Genomic DNA, 18,724 nt, shown 5'->3' on the forward strand with positions numbered 1-18,724 from the left:
CTTCCCACGGTCAGAAAAAAAATACCACATGGAAAAGAAATATTCCATGAAAAAACTGCTCGTTCACGAGCTTTCATGCTAACTTGCACGTAAGCCAAACAATGTAAAAGGGTATCAATCACTTTCCTATTTAGATGCCTTTTCAAAGTCATGCGAAAAGTTGTAGGAATGTTCAACCAACATATATCAGCTGTCTCACGTACTGTTCTCGGATATTGGTATCTGCAATCCCTTTACCGGATCTGGCATCATTGTCCGAGCTCAGATGACTCAGATAAAAACAATGTGAAAGCAAAGTTTGTTTTCGTGTTTCAAGTCACAACTGGTCTCCTGCAACAATAACAGGAAGAGCTGTAGGGATCGATATGCAAGATTACTAACGGGCTTTTCTTGTCCTACCTAACAACACTCGTGGAACTTTCTTAGCCAGGTATCACATGTCACACTTACCAGATCTCTGTGAAGCACCCAGTTTGCATGGAGGTAATGGATTCCATCGAGGATCTGGTAGAGTAGGGATTTAACCATAGATCTTGGCAACTGCATGGGCTTTTTATTTGCTTTTGAGGCACGGTGAAACTTGATAATATGCTAGAAATAAAACAAGTAGAAACATAAAGAAAGTTAGGTGATAGGTGAGAAGGTTGAGGGTTTTCAGATATTTTAACTACTAACACTAAATAATGGAATGAAATACAAAGTTTGTTGAACTTTGGAATTAAAGTAATAGTGATCCACTCACAAGTCTCTTAAATTGTTTTTATTCTCTGAGTTGCTTCAAAGAACAGCTGTGAAGTTTTTGTGAATATCTAAATACTGGCTACTTACCTCCACTAAAGGGTCTTAGACATTCTCCTTCCTCCCTTCTCTCCAAATGGCATCCTCTTACCCTTGGCAGCTAGAGCAGAACTTTTCAAACCAGGAGTATCTACCAGTAGGAGGACACACTCTCTGCTTTCACAGACTTTCCCTCCTCCTCTTCAAAAACATACAGGATAGCATACCTGCAACTACTATTCCCTCCAAAATCAGAATCCCAGTAGACAGATTAAAGAAATGTTTTAATAAATATTTGAAGTAGGGGAAGGTGTAACTCCAAAATCCCCACAACCACAGCATTTGGATGAGATTGTGTTCAAACATCTAAAAATGGTTTTCTTGTTGCTTCCAAGTTATGGCTGCATGCTCCACTCATGATGATAAGCTGGTGGCTCTTGGGTTACACAAGTCAGTCTGCCCACTCGAGGACAAACGCCACTTGAAAACAGAATGCAGTAAAGGACCCTAGTATTAGTTGAAGGAACAAAAAAACCCAAAACAAAACAACCAAACACTGAAAGACTGCTGAGAGATCATGAAATAGTCATAAACTAATTAATTCTTAGGTTAGTGTGGAGTGATGGGTTAGGTTTGGTTTTGCTACACTGTACAAGAAATAAACTGGAATCAGGCCATTCTACCTTTTCAATCCTCAGATAAGATGGAGCTATGCAAGGCACAAATCCAATCTCAAAATATGGTCATTCAGCAAATTACTAAATTATGTTCATTCAGATGGGAAAAAAAATCTCCTTTTTGAAGACAATTCAATGAAGCACCTCAAATAACAAAATGGTTTTCAATTCTGTGTCTTTTGAAAGGTGGAAATGATAAAGCCAGTTTCCATTTTTACTGAAAACAATACAAAATGCTAGAGTAGAACTATTAATTACCCAAATTTTTAATAGAATTTGCCTAGCTCAAGATCTTCTCCCTTCCCAGGTCAAAGAGGTAGCCAAAGGCTGTGCTTTAGACCACTGCTCCCTCCTCCACCATCCCCACTCCCCACCCAGTTTTTCACTACTGCTCTCAATGAAAATGGTAATGAGTTAATGTTTACTCATGGCAAATGCTACCTCTGGCTGTCACCAGAGGGGTAAAGGTGTACTTTAGCCACTGTCAAACTGTATTTAGCAGAAGTGTAAACAATAGTGTTTAAAGAGAAATAAGAAAGGCCGAAAACGCCAAATAAATCAAAATAGCCTGCTTACTCAATATCAACAGTGTTCCCACAGAGCCTTCCACTACTAAATGTACAATATTTATGGCTTTGTACTAATAAGCAGTAGAAATTTGCAGGATTGTCAGTTTTTAACATACTTATGAAGATCAATAAACAAGACAAGCTCTTGGTACCTAATCCTTTAGTTGTGCAATCACTCTGGAAACTGTAATGAAATGCTTTAAGAGATTATTTAATTGGGAATTTTTTTCTCATGATGTCACAAGAAGATTCTGTCTCATAACTTCAGCTAGGAGTCCCTAATACAACATGATGCTCCCCAGATAGTGACCTTCATGTGTAATTACAATATGATTTATAAAGCAGCAATGATAGCATAAACTCACAAATTATATATTTATTAATACAGGAGATTTAAAAATACAGAGGAACCAACTGGCAAAGATCATACACAGAGGCCCATAAGTCCAGTCCCGCCCTTTTTCGAGGCGCATGTAATCACTAGAAGGGATTTCTACACCCATCCAAAAACCAACTCCTACCCACACAAAACGTTAGTCCTTAGGCACAGAGAAAACAAAGGAGTTTCATGAGACAGAACGGGACACAACCACACATATGTCGAGGAGGAACAACACATGTGGCTCTGCCTCTGGTTCTGCCTTGAGCTGCGCTGGTACCTCTGGAGGTCAGGAGTGAGAGAGAACCAGGTTGATGCCATTGGATTTCTGTCCCTGCCCTCCCATGTGGCTCCTGGTTAGAAAGGCTAAGGAAACAAGTTCCTTTCTTGAAATGGTTATTGAATTGCAGAAGCAAATTAAAATGGATAGTGTTGCTCCAAGCAAGCAATATCACCACTAGGTAAAATCCAATTTCCTGTAAAAGCAAATAAAACTTCTTGTTGCCAGTTTACTCTGTGGAAGTTTATATCCAAAAGATTGCAACCATCACAGTTTAGAGAACTAAACAAAACCTAAAAATATACAGCAGGGACAAGCAGTATAAGGAGCTAAAAAGCAAGATTTACCCCATGACATTGGAATGAATCCACACTGCTTGTGACCAAACCCTACACTGAAAAGTTACCTAAAAAAACAGTAGTTCATCCAATTTGTTGTAAGCAACTAGCCATACGAAGAAAGAACAACATACCTAACTAAACACAATTTTTAATGGCAGTGTCCGTCTAAGAAATAGGAGAGCAAACAGGTGCTGTTGCTGAACATCATCTCTTCTGCTGGAGGAAGCAAGCCTACTCTTTTTTATTACTTTATATTTCCAGAAATATATCTATATGGCCCTGCAACTGATGTGGGAAATTATACATCAAATTAAATAAGCAAAAAAAAATAGATAAGAGTATCATATCAGAAAACAACAGGACAGAAGTTTTGGTGACCGGGCAGATCAGGTGTATAGTAAGCTTCAAAGCAAAGGATGCCACAGCAGTACAACAGTGCCAAAGGAACTTTTAAACTTGAACAATTATGCTGACTTCAGCTATGGCAGGGAGATGTGCTCCTTCCATGTCAAAATATTTCATATTTGAGTCTAAATCCAAGACCTCAGGTATAGAAATGGGTACAGGCATCAACACAAACTTGGATGCTCTTTATACATAAGTTCACTATGCAAGTGGAGGAGGTGGAGGAAGTGAGTTACAGCCTGCATTTCCCGTTTCCCAGAAAACTGACCTAACCACTAGGCTTCAAAACTACACTTCTCTCATTCAGTAAATCTTTTTGCTGAATAGCACAAAACTAATATTGTCCTGTGAGTTGAGAGTACAAATCTGAACCGTGACAGGTATGAAGCATGTTCTGCCTCTCTCTAGGAAGCAAGAGGTGCACTTGCACACTGCAAGTTTCTTAACCTTTAAGTATACCCAAGTTCTTTGCTGTATCTTACCCCTAATGGATAACCATTAATGACAAAACATGAGGATTTCCACAATCCAGGCTTGTTTGTAACAAGACCATATGCATAGGATCAAAAAGCTTCAACATTCCCCATTTTTTTTTTCACTGCAACTCCCTAGAGATAACTCACATATCCTGATAGATCACCTGGCCAAAAAAGCTGGAAAACATCCAGACTCATTCAGCAAAATTAATGAGGGACATTGTCAGCCTACACCATACCAGTTGCATACTACAGAACAAAAACCCCTCCACAATGTTATGCTGATAATCATTTTAATTAGTTCATTAGAACACTGCAGATTCAAGTTCTCTTCTGATATATTTAAAATCTTTCAAAATGAAAGAAGAACACATACGAGGTAAACATAACTCCACACAATATTGAAATCTATTCAGCAAAAGTTGCCATTTAGCTCTGCGCATCCATATTTCTGACTCCTAAATCTTAGACACATGCTGCCCCTGACTGGATCCCAAAAATGGTGAGAGCCAATTAGGTATTTCACTATTAAATATAAATATAATGTAAAAATTTTTCTATTGCTTGTACATAATTTGTTTTTAATTTAACAAGACAGCAACTTTGTAGAAGTGATTTTAAGTCTTTATTCTAAATTAATACTTCACTGACCAACATTAAAATACACATTCATTAGCAGTCAGGAAAGCAAGGAAGCTATAATTTGCTGTTTGCAATATCTGGAACTATTGGTTTTACTGACTAACTGCTTATTTCCAATTTTCAACTTCAAAAAATGTAATAAAATTGCAAGGAAAACTGGATAAACCACATTATTTCAATAAGACCATTTTAGCTCTTGCAAAGGCAAGACCATATAAATGATAAAAAATGAAGAGGAGAAACAGACATTTGGAAATAAAAGTATGAAACAACATTCAATCTAGGAGTTTGCCTGCCTTTTTCTACATTACCTAGTGCACTGAAATTGGTTTGAAAGCTGGCTGGTGAAGACTATGTGCATTTCCTAAATTCTCCACCACAAACAAGGGAAACATAATGCATAACAACACAGAGCAAATTCAAATCCCTAGGATTTACCCAGCAGTTAAGTGAGCATTCAATAAGATCCTAATTTTAGTCTGCTTCCAAGTCTGTTTGTGTTTGTGACATCCCATTCCCAATTCCAAGAACTGCTGTTCAGTGTGACAGAGGCTAAAACAAACAAACAAGTTAGACCTAGAAACTTTCCACAGAAGTAGGGTGCCAGCTAACAGAGAGATTTTATGCATGTCTGACTCAATGAAGTTACAATGAGCTCCCACCTCAATGCACATGAGATAATTCACAGACACAAGCCTCTAGAAAACCTGAATGCTTGAGTTCTACTGCTTTAGGCAATGCTTGTTGAAAATTACATGCATCTCCATCAAATTGAAAAGCAATCAAGCCAACACAGATGCCTCTCCCTGCTGAAGCAACCTGCTTGTGCTCCCACAATTCAGCAAAAACCCTGCGTTCCATCCAATCCCTAATCCAGCCTTAGAGAACAAAACAGAATTATGTCAATGCACCAATAAAAAGTAAAGTTACATTTTAATATTGAGGAGAGGGAAGCTTGAATACATGTTAAATCTGTACTAAGGCCAAGAGGATTCATATTATATGGCTTCCAATCTCATTTTAAACACAAAACTACCTCAAATTACTACATTTACTTTAAATGCAAAGCATTCAAAAAGGGTATGAAAGAACAAATCAAAATCTTAAGGTGGTATAAAAGCTAACCATGCATTGTTTCAGTGATTTTCAAAAAGAGAAAGCAAAGACCCAATAAATCCAAGTAACATTTGTTTACTGTTCCAAAAATAAATCATAGTTTCATATGCCTACACTTACGACTCATTTCAGACATCAGAGTTTTAGAAACTAATAAAATTTTGTGAATTTAATTATCACAAGTAAAATCAAATCAAAACAGAAGCGGGCAGAAGTACCTCTAGAGCAATCATTTTTGTTTCCAATTTTGGAAACATTACAGCAATGAACATGAACTGTCCTTCAGAAGACGAGGGGTAAAAAGCAAGCTTGTTCCCTCTAAACGGTGCCAGTGCATGGCCATCATCAAGTATCTTCTTTAAAATGTCATCAATCAAACTGCCTAATGAAAGACTCTATTCCAAGTGACAAGAGGTGAACATTTTCCGTAACAGGGAAAGGAACTTTCATACACCAACTTTTGCTAATGCCAGCTTGCTTTAAATATCTAAGCTTTGAAACACAGAGCAGGCATAAACAGATCCCATGTAACTTTCCTAGGTTTTGCCTGGGTCTTTCTAGGTCTTATAATATCTTTCAGTCCTAAATGTTGCAGAATAACTCTATACAATGTTAATAAAAATCATCAGAATTCAGCTACCCTTTCAGTACACATAAAAGCGAAATACACAGTACTCACACCACTCTGTACACATTAGTTTTTCACACATTTATGCTTTTGAACCTTGCCTTTGTTTTGAGGCCTGCTCCTACCTGTTGTTTCCTCCAATTCTCATGTTTTGTGGTATGGAAAATGAGTCCACATAAACTACCCTCAAATTCATACAAGTCTGGCAGAAAAAGCAAGTGTATGTTCTGAGAATATGACAAAGAGCTAGAAGCAAGGAATGGCACTGCCCTCTGCAAGAAATTCAGCTATCACTTTGATGGTCCAAAACCCCCATTAATTTCACTTGGAAGCAATCAATCATGACAAAGACCTTTGTCAAGACAGAAGGGAATGGGCTGGCATATCTTACATCCTTCTTCCAACCTATATCGATAAATATACATACAAGGGAGAAGACTGAAAAGTCACCTGGCAAAATCACCTGAATTACACCAAAAGTGTAGGCATGACTTAGAAAATCGAAAGATAAAAAAATGAAACTGTTACACTGAGAAAAGCATTTTTATGTATATAAAGATATTTGTCATCAACTAGCGTCTGAATTATATTCATGATTAAGAGCTAAACTGAAGCCTGCTGAAGAAAGAATTATAACTGATTATACCATATTTAAGGAATATATTAAATCTCAGCTGTTAGATAATATTCATGTGACTAAACAAATGTGCAGGTTTATTGCACACACCAGTATGCAACACTCTCCCATTTTCATTTACCATAAAAAATTATTCAAAATGTTGTTAGCTGAAATTAAGTATATTTATTTGTAGACTGAGAGTATCAAGCAGTGCTATGAAATTCACATGTAGGAAAAATATTTTCTCCTTTCCCTTATCTGATGATTATTTTCAGGTTCACATGACTATGCTAATAATCTCTACCCTACATTTTTAAAAGCAGAATTTATACATAACAAGTAATTCCTATAAAACAAAGCCAGTCTGCCCATATATTTTTTTTTATTATCAACAATAATTCCAAGATTAATTTTACTCCATGTTTTTCAGTAATATTTGCTGCTAAGCATTTAGCTGGTAGAGATCACTGGAATCTAACAATAAGAGAAAAACATTCAACCAAACCTAAAAAATTCATAGACCATGGTTTAACTGGTCAGGAATAGTGAATGTATCATCACATTCAATATTATCAAATCACAGTTAATTATTTATGTACTTACTCATTAAGAACCAGCAGTGTTTTTATTGCTATAAAACACATTTAGCACATTTTACTATGATAACAATGTCTCCCCTTTTGAGAATGAGATCAAACCAATTCAGAAGCTTCTTATTTAAGTTTAGTTATAAACTTAAACAACAACATATATATCTAGAAAAAGGTATCCTAAAAATTTGACGTTATACACACATACTAAACGAGTCTGAGAATTACCTCTGTACTATAACTAGAAAAGCTATATAGACAACCTATCAGTACAAAAGGGTTAAAAAAATTACAACAAAAATGTTGCTTAGAATCAAAAATCCTTAAAGTGTAGAGACTATGAAACTGAAGCCATCAAATGTGAGTTTATCTGTGGTACTAAAACATATGCTTCAGAAAATAGTTTCAGTATTAGAAATCTGCTGTAAAAGGGAACAAAAGAAAAGTTCTAAATATTGTAATCTCTAGAGTGCCTAAAAGTAACTAGATTGACAAAAAAAATTCACCTTCAGGACAGATCTCATTTGTATCAAACTTTTCTCAAAGTCAACTTTAGTAATCATCATGCATCTAAAGCATTTGATGCAAATTTGAATAATGTCTTTAAAAGCACTAGCTTTACACAGGAAGTTCTGGACAGCAGCACACTGTCTAGAAATGTAAGACTAGGGTGATAAAGAACATCCATGAAATATTAATTAAAAAAAGAAAGTATTCTTTTGCTGATAAGACAGCGGGAACTCTGGAATTTAAAACAAATTTCTGACCTTTAAAACAAAATGTAACATCCCTACAGCCTGAGAAATTTACCAGTTCTCTGTGGCAGAGACAAATAACAAAGAATAATTATAACATTGTGTATTAGACTAAGAATTCTGGTAACCAACGGAAACTAGCTATAAATCAATTTGTCAAAAAAATTCCTATATTCTTAGCTATTATCCATGGTAATCTCATGGTTTTGCACTGTCTTGTATAATCTAATTTGAGAGGTAAGAAAAGAAAGTATCTTTGATAGGCTTAGTTACTAAAACCTTGACTATCTTTGTAGTCAAGGACAGCATAATCATACTCTTGCCTAAACTAGTTCCAATTAGCATGGCTTCTACATCCCTTGGTAATAGTATCAGCAGAAGTTACAGAAAATTATTACAGTACGCACTATCTAAACGTAAAATTTCAGACCTGAGCAGTTTCATTCTTGGGAATTAAACTACAAGTTTAAAAAAAAAAAAAAGTAGTCTTGCTCACCACAGAAGAACTTTTTAATAAGTTTAATTAGCACCAGCCCTTTAGAACAGGACATTTTTTTCAGTATTAGAAAATTATCTTATTAGAATAAGATAGCATCTAATATAGCTTATTCATCTCTTGCCAAATGTTTCCAGTACAGAAGCTGAAAAATATAATGATTTTAATTAATCTAATGATCGAATGTGATGAGCATTTATTCTTCTCACTGAAGCCAATAGGAGTTACTAAAGCTCGGCAGTTTGAACAGAAAGACAGTTTCCATACTCACTGATTTTGGTGAGTAACTCTAAGCTACTTACATTTGAAAACATTAGTCTCTGGATACCTACATCTCGCTAGCGACAGCACACCTTCAATTCCAAAACTTAAATCCTTATAAACTGATATATCCATGATAAATAGACTGATTTTGTCTTTATGTAGTGCTGGGGAAGCACATGGTGCTAAGCAATTAAAGGAAAAAAAGTGCTAAACCCCTACTAAAATTTCTACCCCAAAGAGTTGAAAGGGCACACAAGCTGTTAAGCACAGGAAATGCAAAACACAACACAACACAGACAGAATGACAAGTGGTTGGTATTACTGAAATGCGTTACAAAATAAGTGGATTTTCAGGAGTTTTTTGAAGGAGGATAGTGAAGGATCTTTACGTACGTTAATTGGGAGGCTGTTCCATGTGTAGGAGGCAGCGTGGAAAAAGACACAAAGTCGGGAGTGAGCAAAACAGACAAAAGGGGAATTAAGAGCGATGCTTGGGAAGTGCTGACAGTAAAGGAAATGAGGACCAAGGTTAAGCCAGAACCAAGAGTGCCTTGAACACGGCCAACTTTATGTAAGGGAGGAAAAAATTCCTGGCAAAGGCTTAAGAAGCGAGCAAACATGGGCAATTATACAGGAAAGGAGAAATGATTTGTGTAGCATGTCCCATAGAAAAAAGTAAAACCAAAAGAGAGTTAGGAAGTGGGAGACCAGTTCATATCAAGTACCTCATTATAACAGACATTTCAGTCTTAGATAACAGAAAATAATTAACTTCACTGAGAATGTATCCAATACCCAGCCATATGGGAGGAGCGGCAGGAACATCAAACTGCAGTGATTCTTCTAAAGCTGTTAAATCATGTGAAAAATCATTATGTGGTGTAAAAACTACACGCCCAAAGTAAAATCAAATGGAAAAGGTTAGGAAAAAAGGTGTTTAAAACACACAGAAATAAATGTAGCAGTAAAATGTATTTGTTATGACTGCTCCATAAAATGAGTAAACTCATCTAATACACAAACAAATTCTGTCACAGAGAGATTTAGCTGATGTGCTTCTCTTCATCATCACTGCCACCAGCTCTGTGAAATACATAAATTCTCAGTGTCCACTGAACTTTGATGAAGAGAATTTGCAAAATACAAACCTGCGAGCCAACAAGAGAAATAAAGTATCTTTCAATCTTTTGAAGAGGAACAAATGACCATGATTTTATGTGTTCTGAGACAGAAGTGTCTTTTTGAATGATCTACGTTTATTTTCTGTCCAATTAAAATTTTGTGTTATTTACAAGCTCAAGAGCAAAGTATGAAGAAATTGAGCAATTTGTCACTAACAAATGTAACAGCAAGTAATATTACTGAAGCCTTCAAAAGTAATACTAGAATTTATATTACCACTTCCTCACCTTGCCAGTATTTTCATAGGAATTATAAGCATATTGTTTACACTTTGTGATTGATATCTCTCAGGTTTAAACACAAATCCAGGTTCAAGTAACCCACATTTTATCAACAGATGTGGAGCTTGAATATTTTCATCTGAGTTCAAGTCACAATCTCACTGATGCCCACCTCTACAATAGACTATACTTAACCATATCACATTTTGTTAGAAACCTAAGAACAGACATCTAAGACTCTACTCCCCTTCCATGTAATGAGAGTCCATCAGTAGGCCCAAATAGCTTACTTGCTATTTCATTTCCACTTATACTACCACATATTCACTGTTTAAAATATAGTCAATTGCAGTCACTCTCAGTGAGAGGACTCATCAAAGCAGTCCCTCTCCTTTTTTTCTTGTGTGTGTATGTGCAAAATGTCAGAAAAAAAGTATATTTAATACTTTTCCAAACACAGTTTTAGAAGATCTCAATTTAGGAATGCTTTCTTTAACTCCAATTAAAGCTTGCAGAAAAATCCTTTTCACTTCAAGACCCAATCTGACTAAAAAACAAATTCTACATAGTCTGGCAGGCTTTAAAGTGTAAAAGGATTATCAGTTAGACTCTTAATTACAGAGCAAAAAATTAACACATCTCTGTCTATTTGAAGGTACACCACACACATCAGTTTGAACTAGCTCTTATTGCACAATCTCAAACACTCAGGGAAATCTGTACTTACCCACAAATCATGCTCAGCATAATCAAACAGCAGCCAAACCTTTCTGTCACTGTGAGAAAGGAAAACCTTCTGCAATGCAATCACATTTGGGTGCTTCAACTCTCGTAAAAGCTGCAGAGAAACAGAGAAGCTCTTGTTACTTCCGTGCTTGTTAAGAAAAGCAAACACAGCAACAAAACCACCAAACAGGTCAAAGAGCAAACGAGTAAACCTAAAACAGGCCCTTAGAAGGAAAGACCACTGATACAGCACATTATCTTACAAACATCAAAAGCAGGATATACACAAACTCTGTGGCATGGATTGCTGTTCTAACAGCATAGCTGCCCATTACTACTTACCTTTCTCTGTCCCACTCTCAGCATAGAGCTGGCCCAGCCCACCTATTCATCCTGCTCGCCACCAATATCTTTCTTAATAAAAGTTATTACACACAAATATAACTGTTTTCTTATCAAAGGTTAACATCAGCATTTGAGGATGCCAGAATGAAACTTCTGCAGCTGGTCCCGTTCTTTGTCTGGACAACACAGCTCTTGAACACCATATAATAATTACTTTTGCTTTGGATCCCTACCTTACTTGCCTCAAAGTTCACAGGCTGCTGTTCTCAGAAAACAAGGAAAAGTTTACCAATATGGGTTTCCTACTGGTTGTTTCAACTACTATTCCGTAATCCAGAAATAATCCCAAATGTATTTATTGCTTGCCAGAAAGAAAACTGAGTCTCATCACTAAATAGACAGTATATTAAAGCAAGTACTCCTGCTGAAGTCATCCTTCTGCCAGATTAACCCAGTCTCCGGAGGAGTTGGGAAGTGGTACTCCCAAAAACATAACTTCCATGCAATCACATTTTTTTTCCCCCTCTCTACACACTGTAGTCACCAAAATGATTGATCATTTCTGTCTTGTCTGGAAATTGCTTGCATCTGCAGCACTGGTATATACATTGCCAAGAATCAATTTATAATGGCAAAATTGTAAATGGAGTGGGGTCCAAGACACATTTGGGAGAAAATAATCTTCCCTTTTTTCACCCTACAGAAAAAGAGTCAAGATGTTTATTTTAGGGGAAATAAAATACTGATTTTAAATTAGATAATAAAAGATAATATTATCTTTTGACTATACAGATATCTGTCAAGACAAGAAATCTAAAGAATATCATAGCTGCTTAAACATATTCCAGTCATCCAGAAAATGAAATTATTTAGATGCTTTTTTTTACCATGCAGAAAGTGTTAATTGTCTTTCTTTCCCTAATCCCGAGCCTCCTTTCTGCATGCCAAACAACCCCAGTTCCCTCAGCAGCTCCTTGTGAGACTTGTTCCTTGTTACATTCTGGCTTGCAAGGCTGCATGCTTGGCTGTCAAGCCAATGCTTCAGCAGCATGAGAGAGCAACCTAGGAAATGCTGGCTCTAGGAGGCCAACACACCACATCAAGAAGGAGCGCCCTGTTCTAGCTATGCTGGACTTGCAGTGGTGCTCCACACCAACCAGAGGAGGTCAAAAATGATCATGTAAGGTACAAGGGATGAGCGTGAGCCACAAGCACAAACTGTTGGTCAGATTTACGTTAAAAACTATCTCATCTGGAAATATGCTACTGCAGGAGAGAGGGCGACCACAGGGACTGAAGAGATGTAACTCATAGGTACATAAAGAGTACAGATAAGGGAAGTCATTCTAAAAGCACTGGAAAGGCGTGTTAAGAAAGAAATACTGGGCAGAACCGAATACACGGCTGTGGAAATAAAAGACAGCAAATTTGAGACAAGTGTTTCAAGGACCAGTATCAATCTAAGGCTGAGAGAAAAAGAAACAAAGGACTTCAAAAACTCTGTTTTCATTACAGTAGACAGGTGGAAACCAACAATGTAAAAATTAGGGTGACACAGCAAAGCTATCTGCATCACAATTGAATCTATGTTTGACTAGAATATTTACCCCCTACACATGCCACATATATCTAACAGGTAAGTGATGCACCTTGATGTAATATGATTGTTCTGTCCATGCATCACCATAAACAGCTTTCACAAATGTGCATTTCAGCCCTACCCAGAACCACATGGACAATTTCAGGGATATGATACATCATTGTCTACAGTTTTCCTGCAGCAGATTGCTGCATAAATTTAAACAAACAGAAGAGATAAATGAAACATAATAGCAATATTATTTTCTTAGGTCTTCTGCACAAGTAAATCAGTTTGAAGATTTGGTTGATTTAAGCCTGAAGATACAAGGAAGAAATTGACATATTGTCCTAATAATTCAAAGATTCCAGTGTACCTGACAACATCTTGCATTACAAGATAACAACCTGAACATAAAAAGAACCTGCAACTACTATAATTTATTCATAAATGAACACAGCACCATATCTGAATAGTACTTTAACTTAATGTTCCTCTAAACTTTAAGTTCCATCATACCCAGCTTGAGTTAAAATGCTAATAAAAATCTGTGTCTCAGTTATGATACATTTCTTTCTTGTAGCAGCACACAGAGCAGTTTAGATAGAAAGATATTGAGGATTTCATAGTGAATTGTCAACATCTGTGCAACTTTGATTGTCCTGTACAATCGTTTTCATCTAAACAAATTATGATGATTCTTATTAAAATTATTAACAAGAGGCTTGTACAAGCATCTTTGTTTATCACCATTTTTAGCTGATACCACAGCTTAAAGTTTAAAATCATGTGTTTGGATAGCTCAAATAGCATGGAAGAGCTTCTAGGATTCTCAGATGGATATCCTACATACACAATTGCTAGTAATTTTTTCAGCTGTCTGATGAATAGTAAGTTCTCTATGATGCACACTCTGAGGATTTCCCTCACAAGTGAATGTCTCCTATAGCAGGGGAAGGGGAAAGTCATGATGTGAAAGCCTCTGATGCCTGAAAAAAAGTTAAGTTGGCAACATCATTGGTATAAAAGCTTGAAGCCTTGGAAATGTCAAATGTCAGAAGTCATGCGGAGGTAGTCTGTGCACAGAAAATAAGAAAAGAGTAATGGTTGTCTAGCCAGAGAAGGAGCACAAGAGATTATACAAGATTAAGCAAGTAAAAGTAGGATATCAGAAAACAAAAGAAAAAAAAAATAAAGGGTCTGTAATGTTTTACCTCAGGTTTTAATAATAGTTATGATACTGATCATGGAATGAATGAACACTCCGGTAATAGAAATGCCTCCCACTTAAGTAGAAACTAGCACCAGTCATATACAAGCAAAACTTAGAGGTGGTATCAGACGACTTGCAAATACATCAAATACATTCAAAAAAGGGACACAAAGGAGTCAAGGCATTTGGAGACTTGTGAATCCAAAGCACGCAAAAACCCAATTTTGAAACAATGAACATAAAGAAAAAGTGTGGAAAACAAACTATCCTGACTTTCTTCTCTGATAATTTATTTTCTACACAAGCAGAAGACCTGTGTTCAAATTTCAGCCTTATAATAGTTTTAAACACTTCATCAGATGGGAAAGATGACAACTGGAATACGTTCAAAGTGAGCAAAAAAATTTACCCTAGAAGGGCAGCTGACAGTGGGACAAGTTTCAAGGTAAATTAGCTCTATATATTAACTATTTTGAGTAGTTACCAAAGAACAAGTACTGTGTTTATTAATAAAACCTATCTCAGTATCAACATCATGAGTGTGAATGAAATTATCTGAATAAATAAAAGCAACATTCCCAAGGAAGAAAAGGAATGTGATAATGCATCATTTTTTGTGCAACTTTATTATGTGACTGAGTAAACAAAGAGCAACAGGAACAAGATTAAATTAACAGCACAAAATCTGAATTAATACAGTTAAAAACTAACCAAAAATTTCTACTATAGACTGAAGAGTCAGCAGATGCAAGTGACAAGTGATAGAACTGGACTGCCATAAAACCAAGAAGAAAATTAAGATGGTAAATTTGATATTAGATATCCTAGTTGAGGTCCTTACAGGAGAGAATGGGATGTATTGATATCAATACATAAAAGGCTTCTGTGATATATTTTTTAAATACTAGATACAGTTTCCTTTGCTCAAACACCTCCCCCTCCACACCCACAGAAAAGATGAACTCTCCCAGAAAGAGGCAAAGGGTGACCAAAGGAGCAAAACAATCTCTCAACGGGAAATTCTCAATTACTGCAACTTTTGCAATCAGTGTAACTAATCAAATATTGAAAGAAATAGGATGGATACCCACTAAAATACAAAGACATGAGCATCAATGATGAATGAAATCATTACACTAGATGATAATCATGGCTGAAGAACAGAAAGACAGCTAATAAGAGATAAAATTATACTGCAAGTTAGCATCTCATGAACAGGAAGGTTCAGGAATAGCTTCTCAATAGCAGGGGAAATAGTATATTTCATTTGCTTCTTTATCAACGTTGGAAAACAAATTTAGTTGATGAATTTGATATGTCACCACTAGATTCCCTAGATAGATGCCGATGTAGTATGTGCTCTTGTAGAAGCCTCCATGAAAAATGGGTATAGTGAAGTTTTACTGATGGAAAAGATGATTGACAGCAAGGTCCTACAGCAACTTGGTTTAAATGCTTGAACCGAGCCTGCAAATCATCTATCACCATATAATGCAAGTTCCTTTTACAAGAACTAGACTAGCAACTAGGAGGTCTCTTGGTCTTTTGAGATATGTAAAATTCTCCCATTTTTCTCCCAAAGAAATAGACAACTTCTGCAAACAGGAGAGCTGCAGTGTTACCAATATAAACCATGATCAATTACGAGGGCACTTAGCACATTTAAAAATAAGTGAAACAGTACATTCCTCAAGGAAATAAATCTTGCCCAGAAATACTTATACGCCACAGGATGAAGAATGCTTTCTAGCGACTACTTACAAAAGCAGGGTGAAGACAGACACTTTCATCTCGCTGTGAAGGGAACCTAAGAAAAATTAGAGAAAACAGGAAGACAAACCAGTGCTCTCACTACTGACACTAGTAAATCTTGCAGCAAACGTGTTTCTGTATCACTGATGACAAAACCCATAACCACCTTCAAAAATTTACTCAGGGGGCAATCTCATCTTAGAGGTGTACCCACCTTCCACATAGTTTACTTCAGTCTTCTGATCTATGTACCGCAACTGATCTGGAACAGCACTGGTAGTTTCTTTGATGGAAATGCACACTGTACTGCATTTAACCATTTTCAAGGTCAGAACAAAAACGTTGAACAGGCAGAAAAGGCCAAAGTATGAAGCTGACTGCTCATAAAAGCAATTGCACATCACAGAATTTTAAAGTCACCTTTTCTGTGATGAATCTATTTGAAGCCTCTAGGGTCACTGAAGTTATTTTTTAATTGAAGTTAGGCTTTTCAAAGAAACATAAAGATCATAATTTTACTTCTTTAGAAGGTCTTTTAAAATTCCAACCAGTTTAGATGCTATGAATCCATACTAGATTCTCTCCTCCATGTTATGAATATTATCCTTCCCATAGATCCTCTGCTGCCTATTATCATACCAAGTTCATACTGCAGCTTTTCCCTCAGGAAGGTATACATGGGGCCTCTCAAAAAAAAAAAAAAAAAAAAAAAAAAAAAAAAAAAAAAAACCAAAAAACCAAAAAAAAACCAACAGGCAGCTATTTCTTTTACTTAGCATGTAAGAACATTCTTTTGCTAACTGTGCTACAGATCTTGTTATCAAGAGAAGGGAATTCAAATTCAAACAGGGTACCACATTAGAAAACTACTCAAAATTCAGCTTTTTTTTAGTGATCCAGTTGATTCTGAAGTTAGGGATTTTCCAGTTTGGATTCCCATTTCTACTTGGAGAAATTACAATTACAGAGTTACCGCATAACTGAAGTACCAAAAGTCCTTATAGTAATACTTCAAACAGTGCAGATATGGAGGGTTTGTTTCCAGCTTTAAGTTGTCCATGGCTGACACTTACATAAAAAGTCTTAGAAAGATGCAGGCAACATAAAAACAGACATGGAAAAATACAGATATAGACACACACACAAAAGAAGAAACCACCCAAAAAATCTAAAAAGAAAGGTAAAAGTTTAAGAATTAGCACAAGCTCTACTTCAGAAAGGACATACTCTTTGTGCTCTGGTCTGGTAAGGCCTGTCCTTGGACCGCCTTTGGCATGCAAAACCAAGTAGCAGAGGTAGAGTAAAATGCCAAAAATTAACAACTGCCATTCTTACACAAACTGCTAGGAGTGCTGCCTGAGTCTACAAGGCAAGCTCCAAATTAAAATTAACAAGCTAAAACATTTCAAAATAGAATCTAAGTAGAGTCCATGCAGACTCTTTTCTTCCCTCTAATTCCTCCTATACATGTATCTGATTTCAACCAGTTTGATCCCAAGCAATCCTTCATATTGAAAGATTCTTCCAAGTATGCTTTACACATTCTTCACCCTTCTTTTTTCACACTTGCATCTCTTCAAAGCATACAGTGCCCGAACTGCAAGGGCTCCAAACTACCAAAAGAGAAAGATCAAGTATGTTTTAAAAAACCCCAAAAAACAAAAAATGAAGACAATGAACAGAATCTAACCAGTAAATTGCCAAATGTCAGGACAGGAAGAAGGCAAAAATGTGCTCCACCCTCCTCCTATGAGAAGGATTAAGAAAGTATTTATTCTATAAATATTTTCATTTCAGGAGCTGAAAATGGTCTGGCATTGCTAAATAACATTATTATTCTGAAACAAAAGCTTGGCAAAAGGCTTCTTGTAAGTATTACTTTTTAACTAAATTAAAGAAACAGAAACTAGGAAAATTGCATTTTTAATTCTTAGGGTCTCCAGAAAAAAAAAAAAAAAAAATCTTTGGCATTTGTCTTGAACACATGAGCAGAAAAGAAATACAAGTAATAAGAATTCTTTCCATTTCTTACTGACCAGCATCATATACCAGAGCACAGACTTCATAATAATAGACAAAGGACTACTGTAAAATTACTTCCAAAGCAAGAAATTTCTTAATTTTTAATACAACTATATAAGGAAATGCTGACATTAAGATGACACAGTATCAGCTTTGCTCCAGTACCCACATTAAATGTATAATTTATTTTCATATCTTTTCTGCAAAATAAATGTGAAAATAAATATTGAATTTGGGCATCGTCCTAAAGGAAACCTCATTTCCTTTAGGACAACTGAATTCTACACTCTCTCTTCTTTTAAAGGCAGCTGTATATTTAATTTTTGTCAGTCTAGCCAGAGATTTAGCAATAACCATTTTACTCCCAGCTGAAAGGTACAGATAAGTAAAAGCTCTGTGTCGCTCTCTACAGAGATTTTTCTCCTTATTTGGCCTACAATAAAAGAACATCCAACCACTCAGATAACACCAACAACTAAACTGAAAACATCTATAGAAAGTAACTTGCTAATAAAGTAATAGTGAATGTTTGTCCTTTCTGAAGATTTTAAGATATCCTCAACTTTTTTCTAGGTTGACTAGAAATTTCTTCTGCTACTGAAAGGATAAAGAAATTTCCCATCAAACTAACAAGGACTCTTAAACTAAAAGCTATATTAAAACATTACAA

The 18,724-nt window shown here is 36.0% G+C and overlaps 1 protein-coding gene across 1 annotated transcript in view; it reads right to left on the reverse strand.

Moving 5' to 3' along the window:
- Window positions 1-18,724, reverse strand: part of CDK19 (cyclin dependent kinase 19) — a 119,393-nt gene that overhangs the window by 61,369 nt on the left and 39,300 nt on the right. The window contains exons 3-4 of the mRNA XM_066315259.1: window positions 11,145-11,255; window positions 451-591 (exon numbers count right to left, since the gene is read on the reverse strand). Coding sequence (XP_066171356.1) covers window positions 451-591; window positions 11,145-11,255 — 252 coding nt within the window. The remainder of the gene's footprint in view (window positions 1-450; window positions 592-11,144; window positions 11,256-18,724) is intronic.

This window comes from Sylvia atricapilla, chromosome 3 (genome assembly GCF_009819655.1).
Source record: "Sylvia atricapilla isolate bSylAtr1 chromosome 3, bSylAtr1.pri, whole genome shotgun sequence".
Classification (NCBI taxonomy): domain Eukaryota; kingdom Metazoa; phylum Chordata; class Aves; order Passeriformes; family Sylviidae; genus Sylvia; species Sylvia atricapilla.